General features: G+C 30.2%; 1 protein-coding gene across 2 annotated transcripts; it reads right to left on the reverse strand.

Annotated features, from left to right (window-relative positions):
* Positions 1 to 1,035: 1,035 nt before the first annotated feature.
* LOC120082822 (mini zinc finger protein 3-like) lies at positions 1,036 to 7,283 on the reverse strand. Of its 2 annotated transcripts, XM_039038150.2 has the most exons (3): positions 6,746 to 7,283; positions 4,579 to 4,656; positions 1,036 to 1,494 (listed from the first exon to the last, which is right to left on the reverse strand). In XM_039038150.2, the coding sequence occupies exons 1-3, from the start codon at positions 7,044 to 7,046 to the stop codon at positions 1,418 to 1,420; spliced, it is 456 nt and encodes a 151-aa protein (XP_038894078.1). In that variant the 5' UTR covers positions 7,047 to 7,283; the 3' UTR covers positions 1,036 to 1,417. The 2 variants fall into 2 exon arrangements, with proteins under 2 accessions (XP_038894078.1, XP_038894079.1); XM_039038151.2 differs by lacking the exon at positions 4,579 to 4,656 and having other exon boundaries at positions 1,039 to 1,494; positions 6,746 to 7,272.
* Positions 7,284 to 26,387: the final 19,104 nt, after the last annotated feature.

Below are 26,387 nucleotides of genomic sequence, written 5' to 3' on the forward strand. Positions count from 1 at the left end.
TTATATCTGAAGTGCTAACATCTTTGATTTCAGACATACTACCAGAAGCTATATTATTTCTTGTTTCATGCATACTATTAGACGAAGAAGGTATATAAACAGATACATTCTCGTAATTAGACATTCTAATAGATTCAACTTTTCCCTTTTCAATGGAAAAACATACTCAAAGAATTCTGCATCCCTATGTTCACATATGGATCTATCATTTAAGCACATAACTCAATATGCTAGAGCATAACCAATAAACACACAATCAAAAGTTTTAGATCTTACTATAGGCTTCTTGAATGCAGGATATGGTACCTTAGCCAAACATCCCCACACCCTCATGTAAGTGAGATTAGGTGCATAGCCTTTCCAAAGTTCGTAAGGTTTCTTATTTTTTTTTTGTGAGGTATCTTGTTAAGAATAAAACAGGTAGAAAGCACAACTTCCCCCCACATATTATAAGACAATCCAAAACTTAATAACATAGCATTCATCATTTCTTTAAGAGTTCTATTTTTACATTATGCTATATCATTTTGTTGTGGTGATTAAGGTGTAGTAAATTCATGAATAATGTCATTTGATTCACAAAATTCTTTAGGGGAATTATCCCTGTATTCACCACCTCTATTTGACTTTAACCTTTTAATCTTCTTATCTAATTGATTCTATACTTCTGCTTTATATTTCAAAAATATACTACCAGTTTCATCTTTTGTTTATAAAAGATAGATTTTAGTATATATACAAAAATCATCAACAAAAGATATGTAGTAATTTTTTTCGCCTTTATTTGTGGTGTTTTTGAAATCAGCTAAATCAGAATGAATCAATTCAAACAATTTTATACATCTAGATGTGACAAGTTTTAAAGGTTTCTTGATAAATTTTATTTCTACACAAACAGGACATTTACTAGTTTCATGTGTTTCAGATGCATTAATCAGTTTTAATTCCTTAAGTTTATTAACCGATGCAATATTCACATGACCTAGTCTACCATGCCACATATCAAGAGACTCAACTATGTAAGCAGAATTAGAAGCACTTGTATTCATCATATTCGCAACAGGGATAGTATTCAATACAAAAAGGCCATCAGCCAGACACTCCTTAACAACAAAATCTCTATTTTTTGTGAGGACAACCTTGCCAGCTTCTAGCACTACTATCGTGGCAGAGTTACCTATGAACATACACTCTCTGTTAGTAGTGTCCTCACACACTCTCTGTTAGTAGTGTCCTCGTAGTCATGGAAGAGTTCTTGGTTTGAGTAGAAATGTCTCAAAGCTCCAGTATCAAGTATCCACTCAGTTTTGTTTTCCACCAAGTTGGCTCCCACAACAGCAACTATTACATCATCTTGTTCAGCAAGATTAACTTGTGGTGTGGATCGCTAAAGGGGTTGGCTCCCCAACAAAAACTATTATGTCATCTTGTTCAGCAAGATTAACTTATGATGTGGGTAGGCATTAGTCACCTTGTTGGTATCAACCGACGCTTCTGTTGAAATAAAAATTTAGTTCTTTTTCACATAAGCATGATTAACTTTTGCTATGGGTCTAAGCCTAAAAGTCATTTTCGACACACCCGATAAGTCTCTTTAATACTACACTTATCATCACTATGTATACAACAATAACAATTATCAATTACTTAAATTATAAGAATCAATATTAGAAATCAAAATGATTTCTAACATGAGCATCTTGAGCATCTAAATCTAAGCTATGTCTTTTCTATTACTTTAAATTTGTGGGCCTTTTATATAGTTTCCTCTCCTTATATTTCTCACATAACTCTAATCGAACAATCTTTTTCAGAAAAAAAGAAAGGGATTGGGGATGAACACAAAAGAGGAAAAACAAACAATGATCCTATGGCACCATTTATTCCTTGAAAACTTTCGTCTTTGAAAATGAAAATTTGTCTTCTTTGCTCAATCAATTGTTATCTTTGTCAATCATATTTGACAAAGATGAAAATTAAATTGTTATTATTATTACTATTATTATTTTTTTACAATTCATTGTTGTGTTTGTGTCACATCCGTTTTTACCATTTATTGTCAGATCATCTTTTATTTGTCTTCATATCAACAAGAAAGTTAACTCTAACGGTTGGTTGAAACACATTTTTAAAGGTTATAGGTTAAAAAAGAAACTTTGAAATGATATTAGGAAAGTTCATTGACATATTTGAAACTTATCATCCTTATACCAACGTGTATTAATTACTATTTTTACTGCACACCATCGCTTCACATTTATCTTTGGTATTAACAAACAAACAAACAAAAAAAATTGACAGAAAAGTTATTTTTGGAAAAAAATTAAATACATATAAGAGTAAACATTTGAAACACATCCAGCATTTTTTATAGTCTATACCTATATTTTATTTTCTGAAATTTCTCGGGGTTGCAAGTTTTAGGCTTTTTAGAGAGAAAAATCAATTTATATCCCTACTTTTAAGATTGTATCATTTCAAACTTTAGACTAATGATTGAATCAATTTAAATCTTTAAGATCTCGTTTGATAATCATTTGATTTTTTTTTTTTTAATTAAGTCTATTTTATGCACATTTCTTACCATGATTTTGAATTCTTAGCCAAATTCCAAAAACAAAATAACTTTTTGAAAGCTACTTTTTTTAGTTCTCAAAATTTGGCTTGATTTTTTAAACCATAATAAAAGAAGAAATTTGGAGGTAGAAATAGTGTCATAGATTTAATTTTCAAAAACAAAAACAAAAAAAAACAAAACAAAATGATTATCCAGGATCTAAAATCTCAAAAATCAATTAGTTATATCCTTCCCTGGAATTTTATTTTAAAATTGTTATTGTATAATCCCTACATGCAATTAAGACTTCTATAAATGTAGGGATACTGTTGGAAAGAAAATACTAAAATCAAATATGAATATTTGGACTTTTAATTAATTTGAGTGAGGTTTTCATCATCTAGTCTACTTCTATTTCTCTCCACTTGTTTATAAATAAATACGTGCTCGTCTTTCTTGCTAATTTAACTAGATTATCGAGAGAAAAATAATTTCATTTAAGTGATTTTGAGTTAATTTTAATGAGATCAAGTAAAAATAGTTATAAAATGCTAATGAAGGCCGATGGTCTAAATAGATTTACTAATGAAAGTTTGATACAACTTCTAAATTATGAGTAGATTGATTAAATTGATTTTTTTTTCTAGATATTAGATTATCTATTATACATAAGAAAATTAGGATGAAAGTGAAGGAAAATTAATAATAGAAAAAGAAATAAAAATTCAACAATAATAAAATTGAGTCAGTTGGTTAGTTTTGACTAATTAGTTGAATCTGACCAATTTCAATAAGTTCTCCAATAATTGTTTTTCTAAAGTAGTGTAGATGTCACTCTCCCTTAAAAACATCATTTTTCACGTTAGCAATTTTCTTATAATTATCCATTTGTAATTTAAATAATTTGAGAGATATATAACATAATCTTTCTTATATTCTTTTTGTAGTATTAATTAAACCACACATGTATATATGTCAGTTTGAAGTATATATGAAATTAATTTCCCCATTCAAAGGGTTGAAATGAGGGAAGAAATTATTTATAAAAAGAGAAAAAAAAAAAAAAAAAAAAAAAAAAAAAAAAAAGGGTCCATGCATTGTCTACCCTACCACCCCATCCCTAAACTTATAGACAAAGACAGAGACATAGATGGATGTGTACAATGTTAAAAATTGAAAGGAATAGACTTTTCAAGTCACTGTCTGTCTCTCACAAACACCCACCCCTTCCCTTCCCATCAAAATACCCACCTCAACTTTGTCATTTTTAGTTTATACCCCTTCACAAACCTCCTCCAATACAAATCCATCTCCTCTCTCAATTTCTTCTTTCCACGAGTGATGTCAAGATTTAAACATTTGATCTTTAAAAAGGTCGTTGATGTCTTAACTAGTTTCAAGTTATGTTGTATCCTAAATAATGTATTATAAAGCAACAAACTTTACCTACATTTTGTGTATTTTGGTGTAACTTAATTGGTTAAGGTATATGCTATTCTTGATTAAGTAGTAGTCAAGGTCATACCATGAGATCTCAATTAGGTTGACATCTCTTTAACATCCTCATCATACCCGAGTCTAAATTCCATTGATTGAGAAATAAGAGTACAAGGGGAGCAAGATAGTAACTCGAAATACAAAAGAGCAAGTAGGAGAGACTAGGAAAATAGTGATACTCATAATTACAAAATAGATAAAAATTTGTACATCATGAAACAGAGTGATAAATGATATCATCCCACAAGTAATAGTCTAAAGTTGAGCTATGGAGAATAATGTTGTAATTACAAGAGGACTTAGACCTAATCTTAAAAAAGTCATTGATGTCTTAACCAGTTAATCTACAAGCATCCTATCTTAAGTTATATTATAAAACAATGTTTCTTTAATCATATCTTTTGCAGATTTAAATATTATTTAACTAGTTAAGATATATGTTATCCTCTATTATGTCGTAGTTCAAGTCTTGAATATACTAAAGAAGAAAAAGAAAAGAAAAAAAGAAAGAAAAGTTTTACTACCTTTCTCAATAGGAAACTGAATAGCAACTCCATTATCATTATCTACAAGAATTTGAATCCTTTCGCCCAATATGTTGCCTTTGTCAAAAAGGAAACAAAAAGGGGGGAAAACATTACCTATAGGCTAGGGAAACTGGAGACTTTCTTATACTGGAAGAAGACAGTTTCAAATTTATTCCCCTACTATTGATTGATCATGACAAACAGTAAAGGGCTTATAGCTTTGGTTATCAAATCACATTGAAATTGATATGTTCATACCAAAATTCAATGAATTTGGGGTTTTTTTTGGATATAAACCAAAATGAATTGAGAAAATGTTTGAATGATAAGGCAAATATGCACATGCAGATGTTTGAGTCATTTTTTTTTCCCTTTCAAATTTTATAAGTCTTATGACTTGACAGAATTGATTAATCACATGCTTGCTTGCTAAATTAAAAGCAATAATAATAATAATATTTGCTAACAATCGAAAGAATATTGTGTTTAATTTGTTGCCTTAATATCCACTCACTTCAATTTCTAATCAGCCAAAAAGCTTTCTTTTTTAAAAGAAATTAATTGGTTGAGAAAAGTCCCTTCAAATATCAAAGATGAAGTTGTAAAATGACATTCAACTTTAACCAAAATGATGAAACTAAAGCAGTGTGAAGTGATGTTGAAAGCACACACAGTACAAAAGTGTGTCCATCCACCATTGGCAGCCCAAGAAGAAAACAAAAGTTTCACATGTATGCTATTAAAAATTTTAAAAGAATACCAAAACATTATCATAAAAAACAAACTCACAACAGCTATAGGGTTTTTTTAATTTTAGGTCAGCTTAATTCAAGTAAAAAATTCACTGGCAATTTTTTTTTTTTTTTTTAATAATAAAGTTGTGCTATATGATTGGATTTCTGTGGGCCTTAAGAAGGAGTGATATAATATTTCTTTTCATAAATGATTGCTTCAAAGATAAGGTAACTTCCATTTATATATGAGGTCATGGTTTGATCAATGCAGGCCCCATAAATTTATTTGTTCATATAAATGGGGTTTCTGTCTTTAATTATTAGTTGATCCAGGTAGCTTTGTTTCAATTTAGTAGCCCTCTAAGCTTTAAAATGATAATGGACTTCATATTTCATAGTATTGAATGGAAGTGGATTAATCATATACTAATGTGCATATTAAAGAACCAATTCTACACATGGCTTGACGTTAAAATCAAAGTATAAGATCAAAATTAAATACATTTCATATATTGCACAAAATTAAAACAACGAATTGTTTCATGTTACTCTACTTAATTTATTTTCTTTGAACAAAAAAACGTAATGATGAAGGAATCAGTAGATATACCCGAATATCTCAATTAAGTTGATACATTCTTAACACCGACCCTCATCTCATACCTCAGGCCCAGAATGAATTTATTACTAAAAAACGATAGGAAGATGAAAGAGTATAATTTAAGTCTTTGACATATTGATAATAGATCTCAACTAAGCTATATACAATCTATTGTTGTTAAAACTAACACTACTACAATTAAGAGATACTGGATTTAGCAATGATATTAAAACGTTGTTAAAGCCACGGTGAATATAGGTTCAATAGGATAATATGAAGCAAAATTAGAATCTATTGTCGTAATGTTACGCCTTAAGGTACTTTGGAGTGGGGTGTGTTAGATGATCATTTCCTTATATTTGGTAATTGGTGAGAGACTAAAAATAAGAACAATGAGGATCTAAAGAATAAGGAGACAGAGGGGTGAAGAAATTGGTCATTGTTGACAATACAACACTAAACTGCAGTGTTTTACTTTTGCTTTTGTCTTTTCTTTTCAATCACAAATAGTCATTTCTATTCAAAGAAGAGACTTTACACAAAGGAAAAAAAAGAAGAAGAAGAAGAAGAAGAAGAAGAAGAAGAAGAAGAAGAAGAAGAACAGAAAGCAAAATAGGAGAAATCTCAATAATACACAATTTTAATTACAAATAATCTCTGAATTATATTCTTCAAAGCACAATAACAACAAATTTGATTTTGTAACATCAATAACAAAAATATATGAAAAGGGTATATAAATTTGAAAATTAATAATATTGGGTGTAATATTATTATTATATATTGAAGAAGAAAAATTGAAGCATGTTTTATGGAGGAGAGTACTCACAAACAACTTCAGATTCAACTTCTCTTCTATGGAAATTCCTGTGGCAACCACAAGCAGCACAAATGAGAGCTCCATGAGAGCCTTCTTCAGCAGTTGCTAGAAACTCAGTGCAGCCATCAACAGCATATCCACCAATATTTGCAGCATGATTCTTTTGGCACTCTCCATATCTGACCACATTTCTTACTCTTGAAGATGAACTACTATTTCTATTTCGATTACTGTTGTTATTATTTGATGATGATGATGATGATCCTCCATCTGATGATCTTTTCACTACTACTTGACGTTTCTTCATCATGATTATTAATCAAAACAAAACAAAAACCAACCCAAAAATCCTACCTTTTTGGTTCTGAGATGAAGATCTGAAATGGGTTTGTGAGAGTTTTGGGTTTGGATTTGATCTTCTTCTCACTCGTCAAGAACAAAAGGGGGAAAAGAAAGAAAGAAAAAGAAATGACAATGCCTTTATCTCTCTGTTTTGGCGTCCTATGATGAGCATTAACCCTAAACCCTACCTACCCTAAATACCTTTTATTTATAGGGCTTTACTAAAATAGTGCCAAACCATATGAGAATATATTTCCTTCTATCTTTATTCCCTTTTTTCCATCTTGGGTTCAAACCTTTTACTTAATTGGTTAGGAAAATAGATTAATATTTTGGAGCTGCACTTATCTTTATACATTCTTTTTTAATTTCATAGTAAAATATAGTTTAAAAAAATATTCTTCTTTGAATAAAAATATAATGTTTGCTGTGTGACAAATATTGATTAGATAATTAGTGGACTGCATAAAGATAAGTGTAGCCTCGAGATGCATCCATGAGAATATATTTCATTCTTTGAAAACAAAACATCAAAAGCATTTTATTGATAGTTCATAGAATACAAGGGAGAGACTAGATGAAATCCTTCCAATTAGATTAATAATTTCAAAACCAATTGACAACAAGAGGAATAACTCATCTATTTAATAAAGAGTATAAGACCTCTTTGGACCTTTTGATACCATATTAGATAACATGAAATTCCATCTTAAAACCAATTGACAATGAGAGAAGTAATCCATTTATTTTATAAAGAATGTCAAGTCCTTTAATCTTTTTCATGTGTGGGATACTCTCAATAGATTTAGTACACCAAATATTATATGAATTATTGAATTCGTTATTAATAAATAATCATTGGCTCTAGGCCAAAAAAACAAAAAGAGAAAGAAGTAAGGAAAAGGAAAATTGTTGTAACTCAACATTGCATACATGTATGGATATAATCTTTCTGTTTTGATAATTTAGAGAGTCAAAAATAAAATATACATGTTTTGATATATAATTTTTTTTTTTTCTTTAAAAAAGTTACTTTATATGAAGAGCATGACTTCGTATCCTAACTAAAAAAGAGTTTGAATTTAAAACACTAGAGGATGTTGTATCGATAATATATCAAAATTAGAGGAGGTAAAAAGAAGAAATGTACGTGATACCACTCGTTTAGTTAAAGAGTTAACAAGACGTGTTTTGAATAAAGTTATATTGTTGGTGATGTGAGACTATATTTGCATGCCAGACATAAAATAATAATGTAATAAAAAAGGAGAATAATAATAATTAATATATAGATTAGGAGAAAAAGGAGGTAAAGGAAGGGGTGCTACAAATTGATTTGGAAGGCAAAGATTGACACTCAACTTCATCTTGTCCACCAGTATCCACACAGCATATTACCAAAAAACACGCTGCAAACTTCCATTATCTTGCCTTTAAGTAAAATATATACCATTTTTCTAATGAATATATATTATAAAACTACCTGTATTCCATGCTGCTACGTGTTTTTGGGGTCTCTGTGTTTGGATATTATAAAATAAGTTTTGAAAGTGCCAAAGAGAAGAAGGGTTTGAAAGCAATTTTTTTAATTTATTTGACAAATAAATGACGGAAAGTATTTAAAAAATGTATCCGAAGATTAAACTTTGTCTTTTAACTTTATATTTTTGAAAAATCGTCCTAATAATAATCCAATTCCAACTCTCTTTTGTGGAAGACATTTGAACAAAATAATTGCAATTCCGCGTGTGTAGTACATCCATTACTTCTCTAGCGTCCTCACCTAAGTTTTTTATTAGATTCATATATATTTGATGAAAAAAGGAAGTGCTTTTTTGAGGTTTGAAATTTAATTTACTGATTATGAATAGAGAATCAAAATCCGAACAACTTAGCTGGAATGTTGTGTTATAAAATCAAGAGAGTGGGATATGAATCATACTTGAAAAGTAAAGCTCTTTCTTTTTACAACACTTCACTCAGGGCAGCTAAGAATGATTCCTATTACATAACATTATAATGATATAATCCCAAAATTAATATAAGGACGACCCACACATTGGCCCCCCCTCTCAATTTTAGTATCAAATCAAACACACACATTCTTTCAAAATACACCCTTCAAGTACTCAATCATATCCTACCCTTAAGCTTAAAATAGCAAAATAAATAAACCCAATATTCATATTCATATGTGTATATATATATATATATAGAGAGAGAGAGAGAGAGAGGAGTTTGGTCTTTTGTCTATAAACCTTAAAATGGGAAAAAGAGAAAGTAGAGAGAAAAGAGTGGAAAGATGATTAGAATGATTGACTGTTGATATTGGGTGGGGTGAAGGATGGAAGATTTCTTTTTGTTAGGTTTGTGGAAAATTAAAAGTTAGGGTTTTGATAGTGAAAGAAGTGGGCTTCTTCAAATGAACCATCACTAGATACATTTTTATTTTCTTCTCATACCATCTCCACCATAATATATATTTCCAAACAAACACAATTAGTGAGGGATTTTTAAGCAATGATCTCAATGGTGTGCCAACATGTGCTTATTTGTCACTCTTATTAAAAGTGAAATGGGACAATCACACATGGTTGTCAATCAACAATTTGTCAACTCTTCAAATTATTATTACTAATAAAACCCCAATTTCTAATCTTTCTCATCTAATCTTTACACACTTAAACCATCATTCCTCTGCTTTATACATTATTATATCATTCACCATAAGGTTAAACTTTTTAATCACCAACCTCATAAGTCATAACCAAAAAACTTATATGTGGTTTTTTTTACCATATTTGGAAGAAATTAATGTTCTAATTTTAACGTTGATATTATAAATACTATGTCAATTAAGTTATGTTTTATTGTGATAGTTCATAAATAGTTATGTTAGTATTATTTGTGTTCTTTTCTGAAAAAAAAAAAAAAACAAAAACATTGCAATTATGAAGAATGTTTCCTTACTCATGCATGAGAAAAATTAACAATATGGAGAGGCTTATGGATATCTGTGTGATAGTAATGATGAAATTATGCATCAGAGACAAATGTGAATGCAAAAAGATATAAAAATAATGTGTAAGAAACATGAGGAAAAGTGAAATCATGGCCAACATGAACATATGGGTGGTAATTAATTGATGTATATTTTTCCTTTTTTGAGATCAAGATTTAAATCCCTTTTGTGGTTATAACTCAAAACTCACTCATTTCAATGTTTAAAATTAAAGGTGTTTAAGCACAAGATTAACAACTAAAAAAATATTTTAAAATTCAAGAATTTCAAAAATAAAAAAAAACTCTAACTTTCTTGTTATTTTTCTTTCAAAGCCTATCTTTTGAAGGTTCACTCAACTTTATCTTACGAAGTATTTAAATCTCAAATTAAACTACATTAACAAATACGACAAAATATTTGTTAAAAAAAACTTTTCAGTTGATAAATAATATAACTTTTAGGACTTTTCGCAAATTTAGTAAAATAAGTTTTAAAAATAAGGTCCATCTTGCAAAAATGGTAGAGAACAAATTCGGCTCATGAAGTGTAAAAACTGTATAGATACATCTGATACACACTTGATACACACGATACAATTGATATACTTGATATATTACTAATATACACTTTACACTTCATACACTAAAAAGTGTCATATCTACAAAATGGGAAAAGTGTATGACACACTTTAAATATCTTATTCTTAAATTGTCAATTGTCCCCCCTGTAATTTTCCTAACTTTTAATATATTTTTAATATGTAAATAAATTACGTATGAATAGTAAGTAATACATGTAAATCTTGAATTAGCAAAAAGAAGAGATGTATATATATACACATATACTTATAAATATGTATTTTAAAAAGGAATGAAATAGGGAATATGCAATATATATTGATGGGAAGGCGAAAGAATAAAATAGAGAGAGATGAAAAAGAAAGGAAAAAAAAAAACGACAACTCCATAAACTCAATCTCCAAGGCAGGGAGTTGTCTAAGAATATTTAAGCTTTTGTTTGTGGAAAATTAAATAATAAAAAATGGTTTGAATATAGATATTTGAAAAATGGAAAATGAAGAAGGGCAAAGATTATATTATTTGGGAGAACTTTAAGGTAAAAAGGTTATGGTCTTGTCGTTGTTTGGTTTATGAAGATCAATTTTGAAACATTCACCACTTCCATATATTTATTTCCATATGAGGAATAATAATGCTTTATTGCCCACTTTTTTCGATTTCATTTCCCCTTTCACATATAACACGGCCCGGACTTTGTGGTAACATAACAACATTCCTTTAATTAACTTCCTCCATCTTTTAATTTCTTCCTTTTTATATACTTAAAGAATATTATATTAATTAATTATTTCAACTACTTATATTACTTTTAAATACCACTTTCCCATTCATTATTTTTTTTTAGAAAGATACGAGAGTCCGGTTAATAAATGTAGTGGAATATCTCAATTAGATTCGACATATTTGTTGCATCCTCATCCTATTCAACTTCTCATTTATTAATAGATCAATAAGTATAAAAGAAGGGAGATGGGCCAGAGAGAAGCCTCACAGATTGCAAGGAGCGTTAAAAATTACATATATGAGATGGTGTATGCACAGCCAACTTAACCTATAGACGAGTGAGGCAATCTTCTAAAGCCCCAATTTTAGAAAGACCTCGTTTTTTGCATATATATAATATGGGATTTTTTTAAATATAAAAAATATTTAAAAATATTTATATTTTATAGCAAAAAGTTCTAAAAGTACAAAGCACTTCTGGAACATTTTGCTATAAAATGTAAATATTTTTGAAATTTTTCTATTTATAAAAATATTGGTATCTATTTAATTTAATTTTTAATGAAATTAAATTTAAAATATAAAATAATATACTTATTACTTTTCATAAAATTTTTCTTAAAAATACAAACTATTAAAAATAATGAATGGGCTCATTAACTCTCCCAATTTTAATTGTCTGACCTTTCAAATTTGTTAACCTTCTATCCATTTTATTCATAATTCCTTTTAAATTTCCTTAAAAATCTCAAACATTAATATAACTCCGTCAAAACTCTCATTAGTACGTTTCGGAGAGTTCAACACCTTTCATATTTCTTATTTATTTATTTTTAAAAAACACTAAAACCCTTCCAATTTCCTTCATAAATATATTATGTATGCTAGGTTAGATTCATTATAAGTTGAATTCTCACTCTCTCTAAATCTCTCACAACTCTAAGATTTTCATTGATATTTTGTATGGCCTCATGAGTTTAAGTTTGATTATCAATTGCTAGAGCATAAATCATTTCCTCAACTCAATTCGGCTGCTACAAAGTTTTCGGTTTTTTCGTTCAAATTCTTTTACTTTTTGTTTTAAAAAAAAATATTTCATATTATTAATTGTCCAATACCTTAACATCTAAGATTTATTCATATTTGCATACTTAGAATATCAATACGTCTACTAGAAAATATGAATTTGGACATGAAAAGCTCAAGAAGAATAAAAGAGTAGAAAATTGATTGAATCTCAAAAAGTTGCTCTCGATAAATTTATTATTGGAAATAAAAGTAACAAAACTGATGAAATGATAGGTATAGACAAACCGAAAGATGAAATGAAAATAGTGGACAATTATATGGTTGAAAATGAAACATGTAATCAAATAAACTTGAATGAAACAAAACTAGAGAGCGGGAAGGAAAGTGAAAAAAGAGAACAATGATTATATTAGTAATGATAATGAGACATATATGGTGCATTCTAAATATAATATATATGATCTAGGAAGAGAAAAAAATATTGATTCTAAATTAATTGGCTTATTAGTAGAAAAAGGTCCCATTAGAGAAAATCATTTAATTTTTCCAAAATATGAAAATTCTATACATTTTCCTAATATTAATTAAAGTAATTGCAATTGGTAGCATTTTTAGGAATAATAACCAAGTGTATAACATCATTTAAAAAAATTGCAAATATAGTCAAGTCTATCAGTGATATAGACTTCTATCGTTGATAGACTTTTACCAGTGATATGGTCTATCACTGATAAACTCCTACCAATATATGGTCTATAGACTATTTAAATTTGATCATATTTGTCAATTTTTTTTTACATTATATTATATCTACTAATACTTTGGTTCTAATGTCTATATGTGTAACTATCCCTATTAATTATATTAAAAAATTATCTAATGGTGAAAGACACATGATAAAAATTGACTAGTTTACTCAAAGCATTTTGATAAAGCTTATTATTATTATTTTTTTTTTTGTAAGTTATTTTGCATTAAATCTAATACAGTTCATTTGACTAACGAAGAAGTTAATGATTGAAAAAATCTTAGTTCTCGGCTTAAAAGTCATGAAACTAGTAATGAACACATATTTAATCTGAATGTTTGGGTTGATTTACAAATTAGATTATTGAAAAATAAAATAATTGTCAAAAATATTCAATAATTAGTTAATAAAGAAAAATAATATTGAATAAAGTATTAACACGAATTATTATTATTGTTAAAAGTCTGCTAAAAATAATTTAACATTTTGAGGAAATAATGAAAAATTTTATCAAGAAAATAATGGAAATTTTTTAAGCTTAATTAAATTTATCCATTGAAAATTATATATATATTAATGAACTTAGATTATCAAAATTTAATACATAATTTTACATCTCAAAAAGCAAGAAAAATAAATTTTAGATAATATTTTCTACATAAAAGTCTCTCTATCAAAGTTTTGTCTAAAGCCTCATATGATCACTAACTACCCCTGGATGGATGAGCTATAATCTTTGAAGAGTTTTGATCAATGTGACTAATAGTCCATTCGAGGAGCAAATGTTTTCCCAAAGTTTAGTTTCACTATTACACAAGTCATTGAAGGTGTGATTGTTTCTTTTCAACCAAATAGTCGAGCAAACAGCAACTAAAGAATTGAAAATGATGTTCTTTTCTTGAAGATAACTTTAGACAACAAACAATTTTGCAAAGAGAGTGAAGGTACATTCTATTGTAGATATTGATCCCTAGCAGATTTTCAACATCCACAGGAGAAGTGTCACATTAAAGCAAATAAAAAGATGGTCAACGTTTTCTCCATCCTGTACAAAAGGACACCAATTAGGATTTAAAGAGATATTAGACAATCTCTTATATGTAGTACCATCATAGTGTTTAGACTTTTGTGAAAAATTTACATTCCACATTAAGATTTTCATGGAGAACCAGAATTCTCCAAGGCCTCTTGGCCAACATTGTCAACACGATCAACAAAATTATCTCTGAGGAAATCACTCGGCTCCGAGATAGCTGTAGCTGGTATCACCCTCAAGTTGTTTACGTGAAGCCAATTACTAAGTTTGCTCTTGAAGCAGTCTTCCGAATCCAATGGATCATCTTCTTTTTCACTTATTACAGAGTCCATACTGTCTTCCATGATTTCTGACTGAGTAGGGGAATATTGTATTTCTTTTGGAGAAATTTTACATGAGCTGGAAACCATAGTATCTAAAATTGGTGAAAGAGAGATCGGTGTTAGGGTTGATGCCATAAATCTCGTGGTCTTGTAGTTTATAAAATTGTATTTGTACAAAGCTATTATTTATTTAATAAAATAAGTATTATTTTATTTGACATTTAATTGCGTTAACCCAAAAACAATAAACTAATATTCAAGGTTATTAGATGTAACTTAAACATGTATATGTAAACATACAAGTGGATCATGTTTAAGTAATCATCTGAAAAATCTATAGTGGATGGATAATGTTGAGTATATTTTTCTTGTGACACTATGGATACAACCCGATTTATAGTTGTTACATTTGTTGTAAAGTGCTACAAATGATCCGATCTTGATCTTTCTATGGAGACATGAGAGCGGGATATCTTATACAAAGAGTTTGTTCAAGACCGAACCACAAAATGAATAGTTTCACTTTATAACACTATTGTTAGAAGAGACTTACATTTCACTAGGATGACCATAAGTGACTTGACCTTAATTCTGAGTAAGTTGTGAACTTCTGCCTATGAGATTGGTCCTTTTATCTACATGGATGAGAGTGGTTAGATTCGTCGACTCAATATGCCTACCATTTTATGAGGAGCTAGGAACACAGTTACACAAGAAGGAATTCACTTCTTCCTTATTGGTAGGGTAAGTAGATAAATTGGTCTCTTAAGAGCTGATTTTTTATTTTGAAAAATATGATGTCGTATCCTTTCTTGGCCCGAGAGGGGTTCAATTATAGTTAGACTATGACTAATTATTCATTAGAAGCAACAATGGTACTTAAAGAGTTAGATGTAACTATAAGAGTAAAATGGCAATTTTGACCCAGAAGTATTTATGAGCAATTTGTGTAGGGTCAACGTGTTGATTGATTATATCCAATGGACATAGAAATATATTTATAGTGTGAAGAAGAGTGCGGCTGTTAGTCTTTAGTGGAGCGACCGACAGTTAATGAAAGTTGATTAATTTAATTAAAGAATTTAACTAATTAATCAAGTATCATTGGAGTGTCAATCTATAGGTCCATAAGATTCCCTTGTTAGCTCAATAAGAATTATTGAGTATCAAATTAATTTTGGATTAATTTGAGTTGTTCAAATTAATTATATAAGATATAATTAATATAATATATATGATATATTATAATATAAAATTTTAATGAGAGAAATAAATATTTGAATTTCATTCAGATATTAATTATATGAATGTGATTCATATAAAAACTATATAATAAAATTAATATGAATACGATTCATATTAATACTAAATAATAAACTATAAGTTATATTATATAATATAAACTATAGATTATATGTTATATGTGCTATAACATATAGTTTAATATTAATATATATATTAAGTTAGTTAATATATATATATATTAATTATTAAAATTCAAATTATTTGAATTTTGAAAATTAAAAAATGGATGGGAGTTATTTTGATAACTTCCCTCAATTCTTTTTTCTCTCAATTACATGAAACATAAAGGGAGTTTTTTTTATTAAGTGAAACGGTTTCACAGACTTCTTGATCTTGATCATCTTCATCTTAAATCAAACTCTCTCTGTAGAAAATTCTCTCAGCCAAAATCTCTTCTCCCTTCACCAAAATTAAGCAAAAGAAGCCCACAGCTCTCTATTGATTCTCACCTTGAGAATAACGAGAAAGATTTTGTGGTGGTATTCCCTTTGTCACTGTTGTGTTTGTGGACTTACTGAGTATGTGAGAAGAAGTTCAAGTTCGTGCTGCAAATGAAGAGGAAGCGAGAAGACGGTTTTCAAGAGTTAATATTTCATTTCCCTTTTTCCTCTCTGTTTTCACAGTAGAAAAGTATGTTTTATTTGTTTCTTTATCCATGTTTCCATCCCTCTGAATTTAATGTTCTGTAAAATAAAAATCAAGACACAACGCATTCAATTATTTCCGCTTTGAAGAATTCAAATCCCTTCACTCAGGTCCATCGTTAGTGTAAAATCTTTGTGTTTAGGCCTACGTTCGTTGTTTTCTTTGTGACCCATCTTATCAATTGTTGGGGTTGATGCCATAAATCTCGTAGGTCCTATAATTTGTAATTTTGTTGTACAAATATCTTATTTATTTAATAAAATATGTGATGTTTTATTCGACATTTAGTTGCATTAGTCCACAAACCAATATACTAACATCAAAGGTTATCTTGAAGTTTAAACATGTATGTAGAGACATACGAGTGGATCATGTTTAAGTGATAACCTAAATGGTTTGTAGTAGGTAGATAAGGTTGGATACCTTAACCTGGTGACACTACGAGTATGGTCGGCTTTGTAGATGTTACAATTGTTGTAAAGTGCTACAAATAATTTGATCATGATCATTCATATAGAGACATATTAGTGGGGATATTCTATACAAAGGAGTTTGTATAAGACCGAACCACGAAATGACTAGTCTCATTATATAATGTCGTTCATAATAAAGACTTATATTTCACTAGGATGACCATATGTGACATGACCTAAATTCTAAGTGAGTTGTAAACTCTTGCTTATGAAGGCGGTCCTTTGATTTGTATGGATAAGAATGGCCAAATTGCTGACTCAACAAGTCTATCATTTTGGGGATTCGTCTGCTTAGGGAGCTGGGAACACATGTACACAAGACGGAATTCACTCATTCCTTGAGGTTGGGGAAAGTAGATAAATTACTTCCTTAAGGGCTGATTCTAGGGCTTAAATAATGTGGTGTCACACCCTCTCCTGGTCCAAGAGGAGTTTAGTCATAGTTGAACTATGATTTATTGTTCATGAGAGGGATCAGTTGTACTTAAGGAGTTAAATGTTACTACAAAGGCAAAACGATAATTTTGGCCTAGTTGTACTTACGAGCAATTTGTAAAGGATCATCGCACTGTTGATTGGTTATATCCAATTGACACAAAAATATATCTTTATTGCAAAGAGTGCAGTTGTCGGTCTTTAGTAGAGTGCCCCACAGTTAACGAATGGTGAATAATTTAATTAAAGAGTTTAACTAATTTTTCACATGTTGTTGGAGATTCAAGCTAGAGGTCTAAGAGGTTCCTTTTATAGCTCAACGAGGTATTTATGAGAATCAATTTTGGACTAATTTGAATTGTTCAAATTAATTGAGGGAAGTGATATAATTATTTTTTTAATTATATATGATATGATTACTATAATGTATTTCATACATTATAATATAAAGTTTATTTGAGAGAAATTAAATATTTGAATATGATTCAAATATTAATTATGTGAATTGGATTCATATAAATAAATTTAATATAAATAGGATTTATATTAAATATCGTTGTTGAGATAATTAAACTATAGGTTATATGTTATATTTGATATAACATATAGTTTAATATATATTATATGATAAAGTAATTATCATATAAATATATATTAAAGTTTTTATTAAAATTAATTTTATTCATTATTTTTATTTTAAAACAATTTTAGGGCGGGAGTTGTAACTCCCTCTCCTTTTTTTCTCTCTACATCATGCAAGAGTGGGAAAGACAGTTAAGGGGATTTTTTATTCATCTTCTTCTTCCTTGAGTAGAGTTACGAAAGGGTTTTGTAACTTCTCCTCCGCTTCCTCCCAATCACTCAATTCTCCTCCTCCTTTCTTCTCTCTCAAATTCCCTCATCTAAAATAGCAAGAGCCCATAAAACTCCTGGATTCTTGACCAGAAAATACAGAGGTTTCCATCATGGAGGTGTTCTTATCGATTCAAGAGATTTCATCTGAAGATCGATCTTCAAAGGTAAGATTTTTCTAAACCCATTATTTTTCTTCTGTAATTTCTCCAAGCATGCTATACTTTAATTAAATGCATGATTTTTCTATATATTTGCTGAAAAGTTCATATATGTGAGGCTCATTACTTCAACTAGTCCCCGTGTTAATTTAAGGTTTTGGGTCCAATCCAGTTTTTTGCTCAAAGACCTTCAATGGTTCCTTCAATTGGTATCAAAGCGAGGTTTTTTGGCCCAAAATTTTCCAAAAATTCATAATTAGTTTTACAAATTTCTATTGGGATTTAAGCATACTTTAACTTTCATTTGATGAATCTTTGTGAATTTTGAAATTATGGATAGTTTTCGAGATTAGACATTTAGATTATTGCTTTCATTTTACAAAATTGTTTTGTAAGGGCCCATGTTTTGGGGCATAAAATTGCTATCGAGTGTGTATTTTAAATTTTGAGTCGTTTATGTTGTTCCTGGTCGATTTCTAGAGAAAACGAGGCGAAAATCAAAAGCGTTTCGAAGGAGTTCGAAACTGTATAATGGGCGATTGTATAGTAGCATCGCAACTAATCCAGTGGACGAAAGTCATCGTAGCGTCACGATACTAGAGCACCGCATCACGACGCTCTGAGACGGAGAAGAGACGCGGTCTAGCTTCGGTTCACACGTAGTTCGTGGTCTGTTTGTCCGGTTCGATTCATGAGTTCTTCAGTTCAAGTTTTCTAGGTTCTTCTGGATTGGTTCGAGCAGTTCATGGTCTGGTTTGAGCAGTTCAAGGCCTGGTGCACCTGTTTCAAACTGGATGACTATTAATTTGTAATAGTTAGATTTCTTTTATTTTAGGTGTCCAATCCCGGTCTATTAATTGCCTTTAAATTATACATGTGATGTATGATATAAATTTGTCTTATTATATGTCATAATACATGTCATATAGTACAAAATCCGAGCATAGGTTATGCATTTAATTTTATGCTTCATTTATATTATAAATGTTATAATATATGTTTAGTTGCATGGTTTATTTTATATAGCATGCTCATGCATCATATAGTATAAATGTTATAATATATGTATGCATGCATTAATAACATATACATGCATCATTTATATTATAAGAGTTATAATATGTAGTATGAATGTATGTTTGAAGTATGTTATTAATAATTTCATTACTTTAATATATAATTGTCATGTATGTTAGTAATAAAATGAAATTGCTTGAAGCATGACATTACCTTAGGTAATTTATAATTGTTATAATTTACTAAGTATGTCAATAGATGCATTCTATGATTTTAATTTATTTCATTTACTTATAATTGTTATAACAAAATGAAATTAGAAATTAAAATCAATAAATCAAAATTGCATGCAAACCTTGGGTTAAATTCATTTTTTAAAGTAGTTTTAAAATATGAATCATATAAACCTAATATCACATTTCTAATGAGATTAAAAATTTAGTTTAATCTTATGACCGGTTTAATAGGACTAAATTGGTTTTTATTAAAAGATTAACATTGTAATAAATGTATCTATAAGGAACCTTTTGTCTATGGCTAGTTTTGTCTAGGTTGGGGAATTTAAGTTGATGGAACATAATACCCCTGCCTAAGAACTGGCCTGGAAAGATGAATTAGATAGATTTGTTACGAGCATGCAATTATTGATTAATGTTTGTTAAAGTGTTTAATGAACCTTAATCAAAATTATTTAACTTCCCAAAGTAAATGTTTTTTTTTTTGGCAGATTAAACAATCACTTAGTTAAAATAAGTGGCCAGATTTTCCCAAGTTAATTAACCCTAGGTAAAACACTTAGTGGGAGGAAAATGGAGTATATGATACTTCATTTTTCCTCTTCACGTCTCTTCCTAAAAGTTCACACCATGAGATCTATACTCGGCCTCAAGGCACCTTGAGTGTCCGCCTACTGATGGCGTTTGTATAGATCAATATCAAAGTGAATGGAAAGGGTGTTTACAGTAAGTGGGAGTGAGACGTGTGACAACACATCCCTCGGTCTCTCTTATTAGTTTGAAGAAAAGTCTCATGCATGGCTTCGTGGCACCTTGAGTGTCCCCCTACGGATGACATTTTTGCATGACGCTTTATTCAAATTCCAAAAATGGATAAGGGGTTACTTTAGGTTTTACTCCAATCAGTTTTTCCCTACGGTTGGCTCATTGAAGCAAAACTCTAGAATCTAAAATGAGGGGTTACACTTGATGGAATGTATAATCGTGCAACGGAAACAATCAGAATTAATAAGCACTCTAATTACATTTAATTTGAGTTCTAAAAGCATGCAAAACCAAAATTTCAAGAAAAGGGTTTCAAGAACATCATACCTTTGTAGAATCCTCCAAATCCAAGTTGTTCTCCATGAATTCTCAGCTTCAACACCTCAGTGAACTACCAAGAAATCTTCTCTACTATTCTCAGCCTTGAATTTGAGTGGTGGAACTCAAGATTGAAGTGAAATGTGAAGGGATTAGAGAGGGTTTGTGAGGAAAACCATTTTCTGCACAAAACCAATTTTTCGACAAAAAAAAAACTTCACATCTCATATCAAATTGAGATGTTTTATGTATTAGATACATGCAACTAATCAGCTCTAATGTTGATTAACACCGCATTCTTGCTTGCTATTGGGCTAGGTGTTAGAATAATGTCAAAACACATCGAATTATCCATTCCACTATCGATCTTAATTTGGATTTTTCATTTTTAATTAATTCACAATTAATTAAACTCAAAAAATCATAATTCAATTTTTGAAATTGAATAAAAAAGAAATTAATTTGGTTTTAATTAATTAAATAATAATTTAATATCAAATATTAAATTAATCAAACACTTAATTTTAAACATGAATCCTATTCATGTAATTAATATTTAAATCAATATTTAAATATTATAAACTCTCCAATTTCATTTAATTTCGATGAATTAAACGTTTAATTATATCGAATATAATTATACAAACGTAATTTGAAATTGAACATTTCAAATTCAAACCCTAATTTAATTTGAACAATTCAAATTAAAATTCAATTTGAACACTTTAAATTGAAATAATTTCAAATTCACTCAATTTACTAATCAAAGGTGTTCATGTTTTACAAGCTAGTAAAAGGACCTTATGGACCTACAGATCATGAGCTCCAACGATTTAAGATTAATTGACCAAAACTCTTTAGACCAAATTAATCAATATTCGATAACTACCGAGTCACACCACTATAGCTCGATAGTTGTACTCTCCTCACTGTAGATATATTTGTGTCCACTTGATTTAACCATAATCAATAAGTTAACCCTTCATAGGTTGTTTGTAATAACGGCTAGGTCAAAATATTTTTTTACCCCTGAAATTACATCTTGCTCCTTAAGTTCCATTGATCCTCTAATGAACAATTGGTTTGTGATCCAATCACTAAACCGAATCTCTCTCGGGCCAATGAGAGGGTGGGGCTCCTCGTTCAAGACTTGGAGGCAGCACTTAAGAAAACAACTTTAACCCTAAATCGGATAGGCGTGAATTCCATCTTGCTTCCTATGTTCCCAGCTATCTACCTGGTCTTACCCTTGAAATGGAAGGTTTATTGAGTCGGCGTGATTGAGTCAAACTGCGAGTTTATTGAATAAATGTTGAATAAATGTTGAATAACATCTTAATTGATAATAAAAAATGTTTAACTTTACAAACTGCGAGTTTTAGGACATACAACCCAAAAAACTCCCACTTGGACTAAAACTCTAGTGGATATATACAAATATATACAATGTTGAGTTCAGTGAGAGAAAATATACAATAGAATAAATACAATAAACTAGGGCATCAGATACCCATTATTTCTTCCACTTGTCCTAGTTCTAAGTATCTCGTAGTGCTATTCACACTAGGTGACCCTCAAACACTTTAGCCGAGAGGGCCCTCGTAAATGGATCAGCCAAGTTGTCTTGTGAGGCTATCTGCGTGACAATTACATCTCCTCTATGTACAATCTCCCTGATGAGATAGTATTTGTGTTCGATATGCTTTCCACGTTTATGGTTTCTAGGTTCCTTTGAGTTTGTAACTGTTCCATTATTATCACAATATAAGGTGACTGGCATGTGCATATTTGGAACTACTTCTAAATCAATCAAGAACTTTTTGAGCCATACTGCTTCTTTTGCTGCTTCACTTGCAACTACATACTCAACTTCCATTGTGGAGTCAGTAATACAACTTTACTTGATACTTTTCCACACTACTACTCCTCTATTTAGAGTGAAAACTAACCCCGAAGTTGATTTTCTTGAATCAATGTCGATCTGGAAGTCAGAATTAGTGTATTCAGTAAGGATCTGATCCTTAGTTCCATACACGAGCACATAATCCCTCGTTCTCCGAAGATACTTGAGAATGTTTTTAACGGTAGTCCAATGATCATATCATAGATTGGTTTGAAATCTTTGATAATTTCAATTGTATAGCATATGTCGGGACGAGTACACAACATGACATACATTGAACTCCCTACTATTGGTGTATATGGAATTCGTTTCATAATCTCAACCTCTTGAGGTGTCTTAAAACATTGTTCCTTAGATAAGTGAATTTTTCTCACATTCTATAAATATGTTGTGATGAATAAGATATAATATAATCTGACAACTCTCTTGAATGAGTTTCAAACTTACCAATCCCTGACGAAATAAGAATCAAGAATGGGAAACAAACATTGTTACCCAAAGAAAATTTCAGAAGGGATCGACATCTAGGACCAAACCTTCTGATAAGAAGTTTGGACCTTCTAAGGATAAAAGTATCCAAATGAAGAAGAAGAGAAAAGGGAAAAAGAAAACTCCTGCAAAGAAAAGCAAGACAAAGGTTGCAAAAGGAAAATGTTTCCATTACAATGAGGATGGGCATTGAAAAATAAATTGTACTAAATATCTTACTGAAAAGGAAAATCAAAGTAAATTTGATTTATTTGTAATTGAAACATATTTAGTGGAAAGTTCTTATTTGACCTAGATACTAGATTCAAGCGTCGCTAACAATATTTACACTTTCAGCCAGGAAACTAGTTCTTAAAGACAGCTAACAGAAAATGAGATGATTTTCAAGGTGAGAATAGATGAAGTCATTTGGCTCGTACAGTGAGAGATCTAAAGTTACTTTTTGGAAATGTTTATATTTTATTGGAAAATGTATATTATGTACCAGACATAAAAAAAAACTTAATTTCAATCTCCTGTTTATTAGAACATATATATAAAGTTACTTTTGATATCAATGAATTGTTCATAGTTTAAGAGGTGTTCAAATATGTTCTGCTAAACTTGAAAATAACTTATATGTGTTAAAACCGAGGCAAAAGCTATTTTATATAGAGATGTTTAAAACAACTGAAACTCAAAATAAGAAATGAAAATTTTCTCCTAACACTTATCTTTGGCACTTAAGACTTGGACACACAAATCTCAATAGGATTAAGAGATTAGTAAAGAATAGACTTCTAAATCAATCAGAAGACAATTCTCTACCTCCGTGTGAATCATGTCTTGAGGGTAAAATGATTAAAAGATCTTTTCCAGAAAAAGGTCTAAGAGCTAAAGAATCTCTGGAGCTTGTACATGCAGAACTCGTATGGTGTAGCTGAAAGGAGAAATAGAACACTGTTAGACATAGTTCGTTCAATGATGAGTTATGCCCAGTTACCTCACTCTTTTTGGCGATATGTAGTATTGAATGCGGTATATATTTTAAACATGGTTCTCACAAAAAGTATTTCAGAAACACCGTACGAGTTATAGAGAGGACGTAAAGGTCATTTACGTTACTTCAGGGTTTGGGGATGTCCAATACATGTGTTAGTGCAAAACCCAAAGAAATTGGAACGATGTTCTAAAGTATGCCTATTTGTAGGATACCTCAAAGAAACAAAAGATGGTATGTTTATGATTATCAAGATGATAAAGTGTTCTTATTGACAAATACTACATTTTTAGAGGAAGACCATATAAGAAATCATCAACCTTGCAGTAAACTAGTACTGAATGAAATGTCCAGAGAAACTATGGTAATCAAAGTTGTTGATCAGGCTTGTCCTTCAACAAGAGTTGCTAATGAAACTAGTCCTTCACATCCTTCCTAAGAATTGAGAATACCTCGATGTAGTGGAAGGGTTGTTCAATAGTCTGACCAGTACATGGGTTTAACAGAAACTCATGTCGTCATATTTGATGATAGCTTAGAGGATCCATTGACCTTTAAACATGCAATGGAGAATGTAGATCGAGACCAATGGATAAAAGCCATGGACATTGAAATGGAGTCTATGTACTTGAATTCAGTCTAGAAACTTGTAGATCAACCAGATGGGATAAAACCTATTGGTTATAAGTGGATCTACAAGAGAAAACGAGACCAAGTTGGTAAAGTAAGGACATACAAAGCTAGACTCAGGGAAAAAAAATTTACCCAAAGGTAAGGGGTAGACTATGAAAAAGCATTCTCTCTTATTACCATGATTCAAATCTATTAGAATACTTTTATCCATTACTACCTTTTATTGATTATGAAATATGGCAAATGGATGTCAAGACAGCCTTTCTGAATAGCTATCTTGATGAAAGTATCTATATGTCTCAACTAGAAGGGTTCATTGAACAGGGTCAAGAGCAAAAGGGTTGCAAGCTTAAAAGATCCATTTATAGGTTAAAACAAGCATCTCGATCCTAAAATATAAGATTTGACACTACAATCAAATCTTATGGCTTTGAACAAAATGTTGACGAACCTTATATTTACAAGAAAATTGTCAACAAAACTGTAGCTTTTCTGGCACTATATGTTGATGATATCCAACTCATTGAGAATGAGGTAGGATTTCTTGCCGACGTCAAGAGATGGCTAGCATTGCAATTTCGAATGAAACATGTAGGAGATACACATTATGTTCTGTGAATTCAAATAGTTTGAAATTGTAAGAACAGAATGCTAATACTATCTCAAGCATCTTATATAAACAAGATATTGTCTAGATATAAAATGCAAAATTCCAAAAGAAGTTTATTATCTTTTAGACATGGAATTCATCTGTCTAAGGGATAGTGTCCTAAGACACCTTAAGAAGATGTGGATATGAAAAGAATTCTTTTTGCATCAGCAGTCGAGAGTTTAATGTGTGTTATGTTGTGTACACATCCAGACATATGCTTTGCGGTTGGAATAGTCAGCAGGTTTCAGTCCAATCCTAGATAAAGTTATTGGATTACCGTTAAAAACATCTTCAAGTATCTTCAGAGAACAAGGGACTATATACTTGTATATGGCTTTAAGGATTTGATTTTTACTGGATACATTGAATCTGATTTTCAGACCGATTTGGATTTTAGAAAATCTACTTCGGGATTAGTTTTCCCTCTGAATGGAAGAGTTATATTCTAGAGGAGTATAAAACAAAGTTGTACTACTGACTCCACCATGGAAGCGAAAAATGTAGTTGTATGTGAAGCAGCCAAAGAAGCAATATTGCTTAGAAAGTTCTTAATCTATTTGGAAGTGGTTCCAAATATGCATCTGTCGATCATCCTCTATTGTGATAACAGTTGAGTAGTTGCCAACTCAAAAGAACCAAGAAGCACATCAAACGCAAGTATCATCTTATCGGGGAGATAGTACACAGAGGAGACGTGATCATCACACAAATAACCTCTAAAGATAATTTAATTGATCCATTTACAAAGGCCCTTACGCCTAAAGTGTTCAAGGGTCACCTAGTCGGACAAGGACTACGAACTTCATAAATCTATGGCAAGTGAGAGAATTCATGGGTATATAGATGCCCTAGTTTATTGTATTTATTCTCTCATACTCAACATTGTATATTTGTATATATTTAAACCCACTGGAGTTTTAGTCCAAGTGGGAGTTTGTTGGGTTATATGTCCTAAAACTCACAGTTTGTAAACTTTAAACATATCTCTATTTACAATAAAGG

This window comes from Benincasa hispida, chromosome 8 (genome assembly GCF_027475165.1).
Source record: "Benincasa hispida cultivar pf3 chromosome 8, pf3_genome.v1.1, whole genome shotgun sequence".
NCBI classification, from domain to species: Eukaryota; Viridiplantae; Streptophyta; class Magnoliopsida; order Cucurbitales; family Cucurbitaceae; genus Benincasa; species Benincasa hispida.

What these genes read in the sequence shown, in the direction of transcription:
- LOC120082822 (XM_039038150.2), bottom strand. Translation starts at nt 7,046, where the DNA reads ATGATGAAGAAACGTCAAGTAGTAGTGAAAAGATCATCAGATGGAGGA. An exon ending in AGTTGAATCTGAAGTTGTTT is followed by an intron (nt 4,657 to 6,745) that starts GTGAGTACTCTC and finishes TTTTTGACAAAG; the next exon opens with GCAACATATTGGGCGAAAGG. An exon ending in TCAGTTTCCTATTGAGAAAG is followed by an intron (nt 1,495 to 4,578) that starts GTAGTAAAACTT and finishes TTATTTCAACAG; the next exon opens with AAGCGTCGGTTGATACCAAC.